Here is a 19,061-nt window from a genome sequence, read left to right on the forward strand (position 1 = left end):
TGACCCCACCATCCATTACTGCCGAGCTAAGGCCCTCTCAGCACAAGAGCCTGGGGTAAAGGTGGAGCTCACAGCTGAACTGTGGATAGTGGAGGAACTAGGGCAGAGATGGACTGAGAGCAAAGAGGGAATCACAGCAGAGTGGACAGGCACTCCCTCTCTGTCCCCTATAGGGGCTGGCCTGGGCCTGGAGGCAGAGCAGGATTGGAGGCTGAACGGGCTTGGCAAAAAAGCAAAATTGGGGTGGACTGGTGCTGGAAGCATCATGCTCCCTCCCTGTGGGAATGGCTGAGGCCCCAGTGCACACACCCCAAAACATTCCTCTCAATCTGAGGACTAATGTTCTACAAACAGTGGCTAATTTATGTAATGGCATCTGCAGAGCCAGAAACTGAGTCGTTTTGCTACAACATACATTACTGGAATTCACACACAAACGTGGAAGAAGCGTCCTGTACACTAAATCATCTGCTATTTAAAACAATTGTTTCATGATCAATTGCAATCTGCTGCACAAACTCTACAGTTCTTGAAAGTCTTTTGTCTGAACACTAGTTTACACTAGTTCTGTTTAAGGGAAATTACTATATTTCATTAAGAATAGTGATAGAGATGTAGCCGTGTTAGTCTGGTGTAGCTGAAACAAAATACAGGACTATGTAGCACTTTAAAGACTAACAAGATTAAATTATAACATCAGTACTGCCTCAGCTCCGCTTTCCTGCTGCCTTTATAGCAACACAGAGCTCAGTTATAACAGGCCAAGTCAACCCCTTTAATGAAAAAAAAACTCATGACTCCCTTGGCATGTCACAAGACTTCCATTTGTGCTAAAGGCTTGTTTACTGACCTCATCTGAATCCAGAAGGGCTGGGAGAGCACTGCAATAAAACAAAGATTGTTACAAAACCCCTGTGCAATAAAAATGGCTTAAAACATCAATGCCAGTTTTAACACTTCCTGCTTTTTGACAGGGTTTGGGTTATGATGGAGAAGACCACCAACCTTTCTCTGGTTCTCTGATTTCAGCAAAAGACAAAGAAATTAAAAGAGTGAGATGAGACCTAAGTAGCACTAACAAATACCAAAATCAGTTTCTAAGTTCTTCTGTCATTGTCCAGCTCTCAAATTCCTACCATCACTTGAAATCAGCCAGGAGATATAAAAATGCTCAAGTAAAATGCAAGTGTCTTTTGCAGCTCCTTATTTACTTTGTGGGGAGCAGCATCTTGCCTTATTTACTTTGTAGGGAGCAGCATCTTGCCTTGTATTAGTTTTCAGTACCCTTTAGTTTGTGTGTTTTTTGACAGAAAATCCTTACTCATTCTATAAAGACAAAAGTCAAATGACAAATTTTCACAAGAGACATCTCTTTTCCACAGTATAATATTCTGAAAAACCGTACGTAGTATCAGGGGAGCTGACAGCTTCCGTGGGCCCCCAGGCAAGGTGGGGGTGGGCCAGCTCCACAAACCTGAAAGTGGCGAGACCTTGACAGAACGAGCAGGGCCAGGGCAGTCAGCCTTCAGTGCTGCCAGAACCCTGGTGCTGCCCCACCAGTGATTTAAAGGGCCCAAGGCTTTGGCTGCTGCTACAATAGTCCTGTCACAACAGTAGCAGAAGTGATGGCCAGGAGCCTTGGGCCTCTTTCAAAGGGGGTCCCAGGGCCCCCTTTGCAATCACACCCTTCCCCGGTTGGTGGGCCTGCTTCATATTCTATCATGTATAAACAGAATTATATTTTTATTAAAAAGAGTTGTATATTTAAATCCAGGATCTGGGCCTCTAGCTGGAATGCCAGTATGAGAATTGTAAGCCAGTATTCCCTCATGGGTTACATAAGCTTTAACAATGAGAAATTTAGGTATAGAATATAAAAAGTTTTTAAACTATAAAAACCAGCATTAAGGCAGAAACTGTCACAATGTCACTGAAACAGCCAATAAACAGGGCTCAGACAATTCGGTATTAACTCTCAAATTTAATAAAAATTATGTACTACATGTGTTATTTCAGGAAAAACGCTTTATGTACTTCCAAAGTACACTACTGAAGGAAGCTGATCCACTTAATTTTAACTTCACAGAAAAGCAGGTCAGTCATTAGATATGGGGTTCAAATCACAGACAACACACACTGACTTTAGCTCATTAATAATAGTCATGAGGTGGTGTACAGAAGCTACAACAGGAACAAGTTTGTATCATACTGACAATCAGCAGTGAAACGTGTATCACTGATTTTTCCATCTGCAGAGCATGAGAACGTGTTAGCTCTATCCTGTATCTTTTACTATATTGGTCCTTTAAGAAAAAGGACTAAAAATTTACCTGAGAGATAAAAATCTAACCCCACAAACACTGAATGCTTAAAAACCAAAACACATCACCAAATATTGAACCAGAGGACTTACCTATTCGATGTAGCCTCACTTGTAGTACTGTTGATTTTCAACCTGAGGTCTCAAATCCTTCCTCATAAGGATTAGAACATACCACTACCAACTACAGAGAACCGTTCAAGACATTCCCAGTCTTCATTTCAACAGATGTATTACATTTAAGGGTAATTTCACCTCAGCAGCAAAAATGACAAACACAAAGATTCAAAGGAGGTGCAGTTTTGGATTTTGTTTTTAATATTATAAAATCTATTAAAAGGGACAGTACTACACACGACTAAAAATTATGCTGAGTATTCTGTATCTCTAATGTCAGAGGCGAGCTCCAGACTGGATTTAATACCTTCCTAGACTGAGCCAACATCATAACTGCTGGCAGTATAACTATACTTCCAATGCCTCTGACTCCAATGCTGCTAGTATCGTGTGTCACAGGACAGATACTTACACATCAGTAACAGAAGAAGGAACATTCTCTTCTACCCACTTCAGATCATCTTCCTGCAAGCAGCACAGAAACAGACAAAATGACAAGATTCTATGAAGGGATTTTCACATTAATATATTTTTTCTAGACTATTGGAAAAGCTCATATTAACTACAGTAGATGCTCACACAAGAAATCCAAATCGTTATTTTTGGATTAAGGAACCAAGTTCAGAAGAGAAGGGAAATCACAGTAGATTTTTAAAAGTTTTTTCAGCAATTATAAGCCAGTGCCTACTCAGCCAAGAATTAACTTAAAATGTTACAATATTTTCGTTTTAATACAGTGTTTTATAAACTAAGATTCCTAATGATGTATTTAAAAGATTAAAAGAGTATACCCCATATTAATGTTATCTTCCTAATTTTTGTTGTGACTCTGCATTTTAATAGCATTTGCAGTTGATTTGCATGAACTGACATTTTGATTTATGATACATCTTACTACTTAGGATGTATGGGCACTGAACATATTCTAATTTTGCTTTTCTATGGAACAGAAAATAGGCAGCTTAATCTTTATATTAAGGATCTGTGAATTAGAAGTCATCTTTATTTGATGAAACAATGTCCTCCCTGCTGACTCAAGAGTTTAAGGAACTCTTTCCTCTTGACAAAGCAGAACAGAGATTTCTGAGGGCAGAGATTCAACAGTTTATGCATATTTTAAACAAAAATGAACTCCACTACATAAAGGCCTTTGAGAAATAACTTTGGAATGCATTTTCTACCTACCCACTGCAAATAAATCCTGAGTTTTACAGAGCCACAGGGTCATAACTGTAAAATGTCAATGACTTAAATGCACTCACAAAAGATATGCATGCACCTGGTGGTCATGCATCTGACTGAAAAGCATACAGGATTTAGACACACAGGGTAAGTAGTACAAATTCCCTTTTTGTCCAGTGCTTCAAAACAGGAAAATACATGAAAGCTGAAATCTCAAAACCTGAGAGACTAGTTACACAAAGGCTATATAGCCAGTTCCAGAGATCTGGGCATAGTATTAAACACTTTGTCACTAACAGATTATGTGCGAGTTCTCAAACCACATAGTTTTCTGGTAAATCAGAATTCTGTGAACAGATTTTGTCTTACAAGCATCACAATCAAGATGTTTAGACCTAAATCACTTGAACTTTCCAAGAAGTATAAGAAATTTGTATGGAGTATACTAACAGATACTTGATTTGTTTGTGACAGAGCTCCTATTTGAGTGACAGCCAACTGATTCATTGGCCATTACCTTTACTTAGTGATAGGGTTATGATGGGAAGGGCATACTCACTGCTTTGTTTGCTTTCACATTTCCATTTGGTTCTTGTTTTGTACTTCTCATTTTCATTCCCTCTGCAAAGGAGATATAAAAGATAAAGGCAGAATGATTAATCTTCCTCAGTATGTAAACTGTAAACGGCATATCTATCAACACTCCACTGAAGCCAAAGATCATTATTTAGGAGAAATGGCATGCTACCCTTTTAAAAGGAGTCTCCTTTCCTGGTACCAAAAATTACTGGTCACTTCCCAGAAAAAAAAAAAAAAAAATCACATATGCTTTTAACAAATACTAAGGGTTGGTCTGCATGCTGAAACAATGCACCTCATATGGGTGTGGAAACAGCACTATGTTAAAGTGCTCCAGGAAATGTTTAGTGCAAACCACATTAACACACTTCAGAAATCATTCCCCCATAAGTGTGCATTACTGTTACCAACCCGGTAATAGTAATGCACACTATTAACTCTAAGAGGAAACTGATCTTTCTTCAGTCTATGCATAGTTCATTTCACTGTTCCTGTAGAACCAGCTCCCCCAGCTTTTCTCTGAGCTTCTGAAATGCAGAATTATTAGGACTAGAGGGTTCAGAGCTTGAATCATCATTTCAAATCCATCTTAATTTGCAGTCCAACAGTAGTACGTGAGAAGTCTCCACCAGCTGAAGACTAGTTACCTACATGAAATAAAGTTGATGGTCTAAGATTACATGAGTGCCCCTATTGGCTGTTTCATCTGAGAAGTCAAAGATAAAACAGGCCATGTAGAGACTGAACCTAGTGGAGGACTTCCTCTAAAAACTTGGGTTAAGTCTAGTGGCATCATGGAGACATTTACACTGCTGGGGACAGTGCTGCTGTACCGGTTCTCAATTTTACAGTGAACAGAAAACTTCAATTTCCAGAGCTGTTAATTCTGTTAAGTCAGCACTAAGATTCCTCCTCCCCACAACCAAGTAATGAAAATCAGAATGATTCTATTCCTCCTTGTACAGATAGTTGTGAAATTAAATTAAAGTTAACCCCTAAGTTTGATTGAGAAAATAGTATACAGGCAGTCCCCGACTTACGCGGATCCGACTTATGTCGGATCCGCATTTACGAACGGGGCTCTCTCACCCCGGAGGTCGAGGTAGCGGATTGCTACCTGCAAGCTCCGGGGCGAGAAAGCCCCGTTCGTAAGCTGCTCCGGTGCCCCTGGTCTGCTGGAGACCGTCTCCAGCAGACCAGAGGCACCGGGCGGGTTCCCGCGCTTCTGAGGCTTTGCCCCAGCAGACCACAGGCACCGGGACTCAAGCCTCAGCCGCGGGGGGGTCCCGCGCCTCTGAGACTTTGCCGCTGCGGCTCTGCTCCCCGTGTCCCTGGTCTGCTGGGGGGGGGGGGCGGACTAGTGTGCCCCCCCCCCAGCAGACCAGGCTTTTGTTTTGGACCCTGGAGCAGAGCAGCTAGGGCGCTGCGGATTGGTCCTGCAGCGCCCGCTCTGGGCACTACTGGACCAACCCGGCAGCACCCCAGCTGCTCTGCCCCAGGTCCTGATTCAGCCGCTGCTGGTCAGTTTCAGCAGCGGCTGAATCTGGATGCCAGTTCCGACTTACATACAGATTCAACTTAAGAACAAACCTACAGTCCCTATCTTGTACGTAACCCGGGGACTGCCTGTATTTGCTTTCTGGTTTGTGGCCAGTGAGGTAGGAGCCCCGGTCAGCAAGTAAAAGGTTCTGAGAATAACAAATGGCATTACTTGTAGTGTGGAAGTCATGTATGGTTCAAAGCATAATTAATAAAACACAGAGCTGCAGTAACATGAAAAAGGAAAAACTCTCTCAAGAGAAACAAACACAAACCTTCCCACTGTTCTGCTGTGGGGGGAGGGGAAGAAGAAAGGTAAGGGCATAAAGGGAGGCCTCAGAGAAAGGAAAGCAGCAAGCAGAAGCTGCTTCAAATTGGACTTTTGCTAAAGCTAGCAACTTGGAAGACAGGTATAAAGAAAGCCATACATTTGAAGCTTCTTTGTCAGATCCCTACCTGATCATGCTAGAGCACATCAGGATAAGACAGTTTCCTTTGTCTGGCCTATTTGTAAATATACTGATCACATGCCTCTGAATACTTCGTTATTGTATCAGGTGCGATAGAGCAATTTTATAGAACACCATTTGGCCTTTGGACTTAGAGGAATTTAAGTTAAATTAGTGTCTGGCGGTCTCCCACATTAATTACTACAACATTACCAAAGCTTTCCTTTAACATGGGCTCTTTCTGTTCATCTTCATCTTCCTCAGACAATGGTGAGAAAGCAAACCTATGGAGAAGACAAAAAGAATGAAAGCACCATGAGACAGATGCGCAAAGTGAAAAATATTGTACATAAATGTCTTTGAAGAGATTTATTATCTTGCAATTTTTATCATTTGACTATTCTGGATAGCTCACACCAACTGTAAGTTAAAATTCTTGATCAACCACAAACGGAGATTTAAATACCTCATCCTATTTTTAAATAAATGTTACAAAGGAAAGCCTATACATCTACAAATGTGACTTCCACTTTCTGAGATCAGGAGAGCTGCAACATGAACTATACTTCCTTCTCAATCCACACACACACAGCCACAGAAAGGTTATACACAAGGACTGCTAGAAATGCTCCCTTTGGATAAACTCAACTAAGTAGTCCAGATTACTTTAAGAAAGGTAAGATGCACTGAACCTTTGGTTGTTAGCAGATGGCCTCCACAACACCATGATGACAAAAAGGATCATTGAGAACAACAGCCGCCAAATAGCATCGTCCACCCACAGCTCCTGCCAGTCCTGTCAAGAAAGATATGATAAAGAAAACATGCCAGAAGCAGAGAGAATACATGCCCCCTCTTTTTTTTAAAACTGGTAAACTAAAAACACCTGCGACTAGGAGATAAGTTGTGGTTTTGTACTAAATGGCTTCCCCTATGGTATACATTTTAATCTATTAAGTCTTCACTGTATGCTGTTCCGCATGAAGGGGACTCCACAGGAAAAACATTTTCCAGCTTCCTTAACCTCACTGCTTCTACCTCCAAATCCAGATTTTAGGGAACAAAGTAGTAATCCTGGAAATCACTTGGGTACAAAATGCAAACTCACCAATTGACAATCCACCAGCCTGAATTTCATGGTTGTCCAGATGATAAATACAATAGATGCTGAAAGCAAAAAAAGAACACTTGATAAAAACAGTAGGTCATAGGTGAACGCACAAAGCCTGTTACCTTTTAGTTTTTCCTATCACAACAGTAATAATTTTTTACAGGGGGCCATTCTGGAAATCTCTGAAGTGGCAATGATTGGTCTGGGGGTGAGGGAGTTCCCTTTGCCCCCTCTCTCCTATGCCCCTGGCGTGGGAGGAGACTTCCCATGCTCCCCTGCCCCTAGACCAACTGTGGCCAGGGGAGCACGCGAAGCCTCCTCCACTCTGCACCCAACCCTGTAAGCAGCGTGCAGCGCTTAAAAGTGCCACATTCTCCTGGCAGGACAGGAGGGGGCTTTGCACACTCCCCCACTCCCAGGCCATAATTGGCCTGAGGGTGGGGGTACGGCAGGGCCTCTGCAGGCCAGATCCATCAGCCTGGTAGCCGCATCCTGCCCACAGAGGCCCTTTAGCCCACCTCGATCTAAGAAATCAGTCTCATGGAACTTCAAAGGCAAGAGCCTTTTTAAACCACCACCAATTTACTGTAACTTTTCCTGTTCCATCCTTTTCTTCTATTCACAAAGGGACCATGTGATTCTGTAGCTGTCATTTCACATCAATTAATTCAGCCACTGAAATTAAGAGCTGAATTCAAAGAGTTTTTATTTCCCCCAAGGCATGCTTTCACCACTTGTCCCCAAAAAAACCATAGCAGGTAATGATCCCCTACTTCCTTCTCCCCCAGAGGACTATATTTTGAAGAATTATGTAAACTTCCTTCTAGCAATGTTCTAGACAATGTACCAGTTTATCATTTATGAACTCTAAAGCTCTTTACAAGCTACGTCCACAGCAAGCAGCCATATTTCCAATCAACTGGCACACAATACATTGTATGACAGATTGGCGACTTGAACCTCTCAATCTTATGAAAAATGCCTATATGCTTATGATTGTACAGTATCGGCAGAACCTTATTTTTAAAAAGTTTAATGCCAAAGACCTTCAGAGTGAACTGCATGTAACTCAATTTTTCAGCCTTTGAAAAAAAATTAAAAGTTAACCCACTTAGAAACTGACCTTATGACAAGAAATCAAGAGGACATCAGATCAGAGACTTAAAATACTATCTCAAGTAAAAAGGCCTAAGCTAAACCTGAACCCTCCACTTCCCATTCTCATGTTACTCTCCTTTATCTAGACAGAGTAGGATACTGGCATTCAAAGACATCAGGCCTCTTTATGATCAGATTACAAGTAACCAACTGTCCTACCACCATTCCTGGAATTAACTGCCCTCCCCGAAAGCAACATTTTAATGCAGACACTAAGCCCTATCTGTAGTGGGTTTGAAGAGATGAGTAATTTTTCTTTTTTACTTGCTGTATCTTGGAGTGGCTTAGTTTCAGATGCTGCCAAGAATGTCAAGTAAATTCATCTATATAATGGGCACATTTTGTAAAACAGGATTCCAACACCTCAGTCCCTTAAGGGAGTTGAGTTAAAAGCAATCTGCTTGGGTAGGATTTCTGGGTGGGCGAGGAAAAACTGGCAGTCTGGTAGCATTATTAGGTATGTCCTTTATGTTAGTTCATTTTTATTTGATGCATATGGATATAAACGTTAAATATTAATTTTCCATCCCAAAATAGCCTGCCCTCTCCTTTCTAAAATAAGCAGATAACATTTGTTGTCAGGAAACCACTCTGCTCTCACATCTTAGTCCAGATGAGGAGAAGAACAGTATTAGAAGTGTCAAAGATTAAGCTGTCAGTATGGGGGAGCCATAATCCCCTATTAACCAGTACAAAGTGCTACTGTAGTTTTGGAGGAAGGGAGGAAGTTACTACCCATCTCAGCAGCAGATTTTAGTATGGGATGCAGCTGCTAACAAAGCATGAGACTGTTTGAGGAGTGGAGGTGGGAGGAAAGGGGACCATAATGAAAGAAACTACATAAAACTATTAATTTTATTCAGATAAAAGCTAGTTTGAAGCTACTGTTTTGGAGTAGTCAGAAAAATTTGGCAGAGACCCACCACTCTCCCTGGCTGAGTGTTCAAGAGCAAACACTGAAATGCCAACCTCTCCTAGTTGCATTTACAGAAAGTCAATAAAATGACTCAAAGAAGAGCCTTAGTGAACTAAACCAGCCCTATAATAGCTGAAAAGTTTACTATTTAATAAAGAATGGAATCCACAGCTCACCTGCCACTGCCAAGATAAGAGTGTTGGTGAAGTGCCGGTAAAGAGAGAGTTTCACAACGTTCCTCCGAAGTTTTAGCAGCTTCATCGTTTGAGTCAGGCTGATGAATATGTATGGCAAGTCAAGGAAATCAAGCTTAAACATCAAGTTCTTGATAACAAATATGACACGCCTTCCATACACATCTCAAGCAACACTATCTCATTCCATGCAGACATAGGAAGGATTATAGGGGTGCTAACAGCAGCGCAGACTGGTGACCCAGCCCTCCTGCACATCAGTAGAAAGTAGGGATGTAGGAATTTAATGAGTTAACAGCTTATCAGTTCCTGTTAATGGTTAAACTCTGCAACTCTGTTAAGGAGCACTTGGCTGCAGCCAGCAAGGCTGGCAGCCCATAAGGCAAGCACCCAGGAGCCCACCCATGAGGCATGGGAGCCCTCTAGCACCTTTTTCTCACTACTCCTACATCCCCAGATAACACATTTAACCATGTAATCAACTTTTGATCAGTTACACATTTATTTTTATGCATTTTTACATTCCTAATAGAAAGTCATTCACAGTGCTCTTGAACCATGGTTTACAACAACAGATTCCCCTTACCCATTCTTTTGCATTACCCAGCTCCATCTAGACCTCTATTTCCCCACATCAGTAAGCAGTCCGGATGCAAAATTTCAAAACTGCACTCTAGCTCATACTTGCAGGAAAACTTGACAAGGCTTTTGTTAAAAGGAAAATAGGAATAAACTAATAGCCAGGTTATAATATAAGTGGATAGCACATCCATGTTTGCCTTTACCTGCAATTTGAATCGTATGTGTGTTTACACAAAAGACTGATAAAGCTATAAGAGGAATAACCAGGTTGCTCTGGCCTAGGAAGAAACAGGAACTTTTTAGCATATCCCAATTTTTCAGGTTTGGTAGTTTTGAGATGTTATACTAAAACCTATCCAAGTCCTAAACTCAAAGAGGTCTCAGCACAGCTAAAGACATAAATAGCAAATTTGGACTAAGAGGCTGGGAAGAGATTTAGACATATTATTCAGAAATCTGCTTTTAAAGTTAACTTTGCTCTCTCGTCCCCAAGCTACTTTATGAGACCTGTAACTTCGGAGCAAAAGTTTCAGCACTAGTTTTGCCAAAATAAGTTTTCTAACAGTTTAAAACAGAAACAAGCTAAAACTACCATCCTAAAAAAACAAACACAAAAAACCCACTGCACGGTCAGGACAGACCATAGTCCAAAAGCTGCTGTTCGGACTGCTGCTTCAATATAAGTTAGAGTAAATTCACATCAATAATCAGAGAACACGACATACAAACTGCATGTTCACTATGGTAAAGGGGTAAGACCTATTCTAAAACCAATTCATAAAATTCTGTTGGCAATTTAAATTTTGTTAAATGAGTTATAGAAACAGAGCTTACCTGAACCTTTAGGCCACAAGGGCCTATGGTAGTTGTTCAACAAAAAGATAGCAAGTCATTCAATGTGTGAAAAAAATGTTTGCAGTGGAATGACTCCCAGAAGACCAAACTCCAAAGAAAAACACTGAAGGATATCCACCAGCAGAGGGCAGTATCTAGGAAAGCCAGGGGAATAAAAGCCAAGGAGGCAAGATCATTCTGTGCCTAGAGATAAAGAGAAAGACCCAGTGAGAACAAGATGAATGAGAAAGCAAAGAACACACCAAAATCATCAAGCATTCAGTCCCAAGTTATCATTTTACCATCAGAGAACATAAATACAGAACTGAAAAGTATGAAGCCCCCACTTTTTGATATTAAAGCTAAGGGTTTGAATTAGAATTCACCACAAAGGACAGATTATTTGGCAGTCAAGTTAAAAGCAGACACCACCACGCATAGTTCTGATCCCCACAAGTGACTGATATGACAAGAAGCAAGTTTTGAGAGTCAGGTAAGTAACTCATTGCAAAGGGACCTCTAATAAGCAGCCAGCCTTGATGGTATTACTCTGCAACAACACTTCTTACAGAAGTGGCCTTTTGTGTTGGTGCCAAAGACTACAATGTTCCACTGCTGAGTGCTAATTTAAAAACAGACTACTACAAACTGATGGGACCCCCTAGGAGACAACATGCACAAAGTGATTAACAGTCCTCATGCACAGAACAAAGTAACATCTTGGTATCTGTATTGGTATATGCACCAGGAGCTAAACATTTCCTAGAGAAACTAGTTGTACTATGTAACTTCTGAAAGGATATCGACAAAATAATACAGGCATCAATCACAGATAGACCCACATTTGTTATCAGAGCCATATTGCCATAGAAAAACTGAAAGAGTACCAAATGAGACATTGACAGTCAAAATAAGCTGCCCAAGAATTTACGTGAAGAACAAAACCAAAAAACTCTTCTGATAGGTCAGTTTCCGAGTAATACAAGCAGTAGTGTCACTGCAGCACTGATATTGTCCTTGTGAAGTTAAACTCCATTAACTTCAAAAATGCATTCCGGAAAAAACTTTAAGAACTAAATAGTCTTCATCAGGCTATAAAAATACATACCTTCAAAAACGTGCATGGAGCACCCATTTCTATTTGCTAGCATGTTTTTTCTCTACACAAGATCCAGTGAACCCCCTGACTACTAGGCACACATTGAAAACTTTGTCAAATCAGGAGCAAAAAAATCCTACTTTGAAGTATTCCTATTTCAAAGCACCAAAATTATTTTCCATTGCAGAGAATAAAATTAAGAAGGAGAGACGGCAAGAAATTGGTAAAATAGCTGGAAAAATAAAGCCTTCTCAACAACACTCCACAACTGTCCTCTTTGGCCCCCAACCCCACAAGTCACTGGGAATTTCATTCTCCACGTTTCCTTATAGCATAGCCGAATGATTTTTCATTTCATAACAGAATATGTAATCACACATAAGACTAACCACTCCTATATCTGAGGCACACATGAAAATACGGGTAAGTGTCTACTGACCCCTGTGACTCTAAGGACACCTTCCATGCCAGAAAATAATAAATAGAGCACTCCGGCTGTAACTACTTTGTGAAGAGTGACTCCAAGACGAGGCCTGCAGGGAAATATAAAAAGTTCAAGGTAAAAATATACCTCTCCAGGCTTGGCTCAGGCAAAAGACATGATTCAAGATCTCTCATCACAATGTATAGATCTAGGATGTTATTTTGTCATGGTGATCTAAGCTCATAGGGTTTCACATTAGGGCTTGTCCAGGCTTGGATTTACCGGTGTGATTTTCAGAGTACAGTACAATGAAGGTTTCACCATTAATTACATAATTATGCCCAAGCCATTTTGCTAGTGCTGCAGCTAGGGAGAATGGTTTAATTTAAATTATTAAACAGAATAAGCATTTTAACTCACAGTTTATCAAACTTCATTTTAAAGTAAAGTAAAATATTAATTTATGTCCTACACAAAAGGTTTCAATGTTTTCTCTATTTATGGCAGGGGTGGGGAACCTTTTTTGGGTGCGGAGCCACTGACCCACAGAAAAATCAGCTGGGGACCACACAAGTGAGAAGCAAAAGAAACCACTCCATCCTTGCCATTACTGGTGGAGTCATGGCCAGGTGGCTCTGCAGGTACACTGTCTCTAACTTCTCTACCAGAGCACTGACACCATGGCTCCCAGCCCATGACCAATGGGAACTAAGTAGCATGGCACATGCAGACTGAGGAAGCGTGTCTGCTTGCAGCAAAACCATCTGGCTGCACCTCCACCAAGCGCAGCAGGGACAGGTAGCCACCAGAGGTAGAGTGTCCCCCTGCCATCTGGCACCCTGAGCCCCTCCCACACTGCAACCCCCCGGCCGGATCCAAGCCCTCTCCCAGACTCTGTGTCCCGCAGTCCTCTACACTCTTACCTCAAACCCCTTCCTCTTAGTTAACCGGAATTTTTAATTTACTGGCATGCCCCTATTCTCCCAACATGCCGGATAAAAGAACTTTTAGTGTAATTAAGCTCATATGCCTTTCAAAATGTCATCTTTAGGTAGCTAGGTCAGCTCTCTCACTGACAGGATCTCTAATTTGCCTATTTTAAATGGATGTTCCAGGACCAGAGAGCCCCAGTGAAGGGCTAGCAGCTGGGAGTCCTGTAGGCCAGCAGGGAAGTGGGCTACTAGCAGCGGGGCTGCTCAGCAGGGCTGGAGTCTAGCATGCTGGGAGTTGGGCTACCCAGCATAGCAGGCAAGGGTGAAGGGAAGGCCAGACCGCCGTGGGACCGGTGCAAGACTTGGTAGCCCAGCAGCAGGGGGGCCAGATATGACTTCCCTAGTCCAACAAAATCCCTCATCCGGAACTGGTCAGGTCCTGAGGGTGCTGGATCTGGGTGATTCAACTTGTATTTGTTTTCTCTTTACAGAGAGTTCTTTTTCCATTCTTGGTTCCTTCCAATTTTTTTTTTTTTTTTAAACTTAAAAAGTTTAAAGTTTTTTTATTTAACATTTTACTTTCATTTTTAGAACCCTGCAGAGATACAAAATTGGTGTCTGCATCTGCAAAAATGGTCCATAGATACGGTATCCAAAGCCACGAATGTGGATAACTACGAATATAGAATGGAAAGCCACACATTTTCGGGGTTCTAGACACAAAATTTGTGTCCCCCATCGGCAAAAATGAGCTGCAGATATCAGCAACCACAGATGTGGACACCTGCAGATATAAAGTGGAGATCCACAGATTTGCAGGGCTCTATTCATTTTGTCTCACTGCAGCATGCATTTTCCAAGTTTGCTAATAACACTCAAATGTCATTTAGCCACTTTAAAGAAATGTGCTTGGCCTGTAACACAAGAGGAGGCTGCTACTCACTTGACTATCCCATATCCCAGGCTGACGATGATGACCAGAGTTCGAGCCAGTGAACGTTTCACTGCAGAAAGCAGCTCTGCCAGGATCAGAGCACCTTGGACTGCCAAGAATAAAGTACAAGAAATCTGGTTACTTAACATGTAATTTGGGTTGTGAGTAAATGCTGCAAGTAATAGCCACAGTAGGGTGGTCAAGACTATTCCAAGAAATGCAGGCATATTAAAATGCATCAGTGATTTTAATCTTTTCGTTATCTATTGTTAGAGCAAGTTTCCAGGAAAGGCTGACTACATCATTTGGCACCAAAGAAGTTAATGAAAAACTCTCCTCTTTCCCCTCCTCCCCCGAAAATGTCTGTCTGCATAAAACAGATTAGCAGAGATTAACTGAAGGATGTTATTTCAGTCCCATATTTTACCACAAAGTACACAAGTCATTAAATCTGACTGAATAGCTAATGGTCTTCACTCATTAGGAAAACATGGTAATGCCCTTCCCCATTCCTTCTTGCAAAAATGTTGAATATAGCCCTTAAACACCTTGGGGTCATTAATAGCAGCCAAACAACAAGATCCTCTATGTTGTGGATCAGCACATCTGCGTGTAAAAATAATGTAAGACCATGTCGCAGTTTCACTCACCCAGAGCCTTCTTTAAAATCTTGGTGGGAAGCTCTGTGCTAGTGCATCTGACCTAGAGCCCACTACATGCTTATCAGCTTCTGTCAGTAACTCAATTTGTTGCATGTAGATCTGGCATTGGTCATTTATGACCCCTGCATTTTAAGGCTTCCTGATGTACTATGCCCAGCCTTCTCTACTACATAAGGATAGGAGGGTGAGCAAAACAGCTCAAGTGCCAGGGATGTAAACTCCCATTTAATTGGTTAACCAGTTAAAAACAGTGTTTAACTCAGGGGTAAGCAAATACCAGCACACACCCTGGATATGGTCTGCCAGTGTAAGACCCTGGCGGGCCTGCACACTGCTGTATTTATCTGTGCCTTCACAGGTAGGGTGGATCACAGCTCCCTTTGGTTATGGATTGCCGTTCACTGCCAACGGGAGCTTCGATTGCCAATACCTGCTGAGGTGCAGATAAATTTAATGGCAGTGGCCTGCCAGAGGCTAACCCTGGTGAACCGCTGCCATTTTACTGCCCACCCTGGTTTAACAGATTAACCAATTAAAGGGCAGAAGGGAGAGGTGAGAGCGGCTCCAGCCCCTTCTTGTTGTGCGGGAGTGAGGTCTGGTGGTTGGGGCTGCCGGATTCCAGCCCCGTGCAGGCACCAGGCAAGGCTGGAGCAGCTCTCTGCTCATGGCTGGCCACGGATGAGGAAATGCTCCTGACTAACAGTTAACCAGTTACCCACTCAAATCCCTAACAAGTAGTCTAGGCCTTCCTGCCATGCTGGAGCTGGAAGAAGTATACCTCAACCATCCAAGACAGGTGTATGTTTAACGTGTTCTTAAAAACCTCCAATGACAAGGATCTTACATACCCCCTAAGCAACCTGCTAGAAAGGTTTTTCCTATACAGACATAACACATATACTACATCGAATTTCAATCTCAGAGAGCATCAAAGCACTTTAGAAAAAGGATTCAGTTCTCCTCATGAAATAAGTACTGTGTTATACTCTTTACACAGATGGGGAAATGAAGATGCAAGACTTCAGTTTATTAACTTTGCAGAGATCATCCAGAGAACCTGTGACACAACTAGAAAAGAACTCGAGAATGTTGACTGCTTATTCCTTGTTCTGCAGTGCCCAAATAATCAAACAGCTACTGCATTCATGTTACCTAATTAGTTATCTATTAAAATAAGACATAGCCACCTTACCTTGCCAATGACAATGGGCATGACTACCCTGCAGTCAGAGGGGTGGCTACAGAATGTGTAAGCTAGCTCTCATCTAGAGAGCTCAAACAGCGACAGCGAGGCCACAGCAACACGCACTAGTTGATCAAATATACACATAGTATCCCAGAAGGGCTTGTACAGACCCTAAGCCAAAGCTTTTCTGCTAGGATTATTCAACTGGCTAAAAATCAAAGCTACTTCAGGATGTTGACATGTGCTGCAGATACTCCCATTATTCTAAGTTGTCCTTACTACATACCAGATTCCCCTGTGTAGCGGATGTTCTGGAATTCTGCATAGAAGACTGCTTTCTCCAGCATTCCCAGGAAGATAACCGCACCAATCCAGAACTGGATCCTCAGGAGGTCCCGCCAATAACAGGCTGACCATGCAAGCCACAGAACTCCGAAGAATACATAGACGATACACATCACCATGAAAAACTATTACATCAGGAGGGAAGCAAGGAAGGGATTAATATAATGGTTAGACTCAACACCATTTCCAAGGAAGAACCATACATGGATTTAATACAAATATATTTTCTTGGTAAAGAAATATCTATATCCAACTACTGTGGAAAGCGTAAAAAAAAAAAAAAAAAGTAATTTCACATTTACAGACCCCAGGAAAGAACAGTGAAGAATTTGTACCATGCCTCTACTGCCAGCAGATGGAATCAATATAATTGAGTTTTGAGTGAATTCACTCTTATATAAACAAGGAGCTTCCCAACAGATTCTCAGCCGATTCATCCAAAGGAGTAAAGTAAATAACTATCCTCAAAAAACTCCAATTAGAATCACACTTGTCATCCGCTAAACACCAAGACATGTTACCCTCTTTGCATCTTTGTTCTTGTAGTTCCAAACTTTTCTGTCACCCTTAAGAGACACTTCAGAAACTTTCTTGAATCTATCTGGAAAGATGTCGTGCAAGAGGCAGACATACTTCTCATACCTTTCTGTGATTACTAGAACTTCCTCCTGCCCAGTTAGGAAAGACTTGTTTTTCGTTACAGATCTGTTTAGTCATTCCTGCCCAGCTATTTTGAAGTAAGGTGTGTGTAGATGCTCCACTTTTGCTATTTTGAAGTTACTCATCAGGGCCATTCTAAGTTACTCCTCCTGGAGCTCTAAATCGAGATAGCAAGTCTACATTAGGGAAGCCTGCCTTGGACTAATTTTGCGGCTTCCCTGCAGTGTAAATGTGCTATTTTGAAATAAATTAAATTCAGAATAACTATTCCAGAATAGATTATTCCAAAATAACTGTGCAGGGTAGACATAGCCTCAGACGAGTTAACTGAGTTTTAGCAAATTCTGCTAGATGCTTTCTACTTCTGCAGGAAGTGAAGCATGCAGCATCTCAACCCCAAGTAAAAGACTACCGCTTATCCCCCGGTAACCGAGATCACTGCAATCAGTTGAAAGACATGGCTTTTTTCCTAAGATCTCTGTAAATGAAATTAACATTTTGTATAAGCCCCTTTCTGTCTACAACAGCAGGAAAGTGCTTCGCCTCCTGGAAAAAAACGACTGAGAAATGAGTCAGCTGGAAGCTCAGTTATTGTCCCTGTCCGGTGACAGTGAAGAACTGTAGGGATTGGCTAACGAAGAACAGAAAAAGCAATGACACACAAAGATAATATTAGGTAAAACAGTGAGTTGCAATTCATGACTAAATAACTATACTAATGATACCATTGCCCTCTGGCATTTCTAGTCTACAGCAGCTGTCTTATATGACTCAGACAAGAAAACAATTATTAATACTGTAACATGCTACTTCTTTAATTTTGTACAGTAGGGAAAATACATGAAAAATAGTGGAGGGGTTTTATTCATGCTGAGCCACTGAATCACTGTGGCTAACTATACTGCTCTGCAGGCAAACTAAAGAAAACCAGTTTTACTTACAATCATGAGAGGATAGTCTGCAAGAGAGAGGTACTCATATGGACCTTTCAGTTCCACAGTCACTGTCAAAACACAATCCAACTTGTTGGAGCAAGAACCAAAGTATGGAACTAGAATAACCATCTAATTCTAACATCCAGCACAACAGAGATATTCCAAATCTTTACTTAGTACAGCATCTCTTAAATCTAATTTGTACTTCAAGCACAGAAAAAGATCCAAGTTTTATATAAAACAATCAATTACATGGTTGTATTTGAAATATCATGTCCCATTATATGTAGTAGTCTTCATTAGTGAAAAGTAAATACAATTTAATTGTATTAAGAGCCTGTGCAGACTAAGGCAAGATCAAGACTACATTTAAGTCTTAATTTTGAACTTCCTTATTTCTCCTAATTGCCTATCCACTGTAGCCATTTTTAAACTACTGCCATGCCAAAAACATTTTAAAGATATGCTATTGAATTTATGCAAGGTTCCAAGTCACTGCTAGCGGCAACTGCAAGGAGTTATTTTTGATCTTGCAGTGCCGTGGTATCCAACACACTAGCCACGTGTGATTATTGGCCAGTTGAGTGTGGTTAGTTGGCTTGAACAATGTAGCTGTTTGGTAAGTTGAATGTGGCTACTTTGCTACAGCAGAACTGGTTGGACACCACAGCTCTACATCAGGAGAAGCCTGGCTACTTAAGAATCTGACTATAAATATCTATATTAGTTGGATGATCCTCCACCATCCTTGTATGTAGTAGGGATGTTAGATCTTAGTTACTTAGTAATTGCGTAGCTGGAACAATTTTTAGCAGTTAAGACGACTACTAAAATGCTCTCCCCACCTGGGAGTGGGGCCAGCAGCCAGTGCACTCCCAGCTCTAGGGAGCCGACATGCAGGGA

At 41.4% G+C, this 19,061-nt stretch overlaps 1 protein-coding gene across 2 annotated transcripts in view; it reads right to left on the minus strand.

Moving 5' to 3' along the window:
* Positions 1–19,061, minus strand: part of TMEM87A (transmembrane protein 87A) — a 34,474-nt gene that overhangs the window by 1,854 nt on the left and 13,559 nt on the right. Inside the window, exons 8-19 of one of the 2 annotated variants that reach the window (XM_075927228.2) lie at positions 18,165–18,226; positions 16,505–16,688; positions 14,380–14,479; positions 12,520–12,613; positions 11,113–11,185; positions 9,548–9,652; positions 7,295–7,353; positions 6,879–6,982; positions 6,400–6,470; positions 4,179–4,240; positions 2,850–2,902; positions 851–881 (exon numbers count right to left, since the gene is read on the minus strand). In XM_075927228.2, coding sequence (XP_075783343.2) covers positions 851–881; positions 2,850–2,902; positions 4,179–4,240; positions 6,400–6,470; positions 6,879–6,982; positions 7,295–7,353; positions 9,548–9,652; positions 11,113–11,185; positions 12,520–12,613; positions 14,380–14,479; positions 16,505–16,688; positions 18,165–18,226 — 998 coding nt within the window. Of the gene's footprint in view, positions 1–850; positions 882–2,849; positions 2,903–4,178; positions 4,241–6,399; positions 6,471–6,878; positions 6,983–7,294; positions 7,354–9,547; positions 9,657–11,112; positions 11,186–11,784; positions 11,857–12,519; positions 12,614–14,379; positions 14,480–16,504; positions 16,689–18,164; positions 18,227–19,061 lie in introns of both variants that reach the window. The other variant, XM_089778517.1, reaches the window with a different exon arrangement.

Source organism: Pelodiscus sinensis, chromosome 5 (assembly GCF_052426305.1).
Source record: "Pelodiscus sinensis isolate ZL-2025 chromosome 5, ASM5242630v1, whole genome shotgun sequence".
Taxonomy (NCBI): domain Eukaryota; kingdom Metazoa; phylum Chordata; order Testudines; family Trionychidae; genus Pelodiscus; species Pelodiscus sinensis.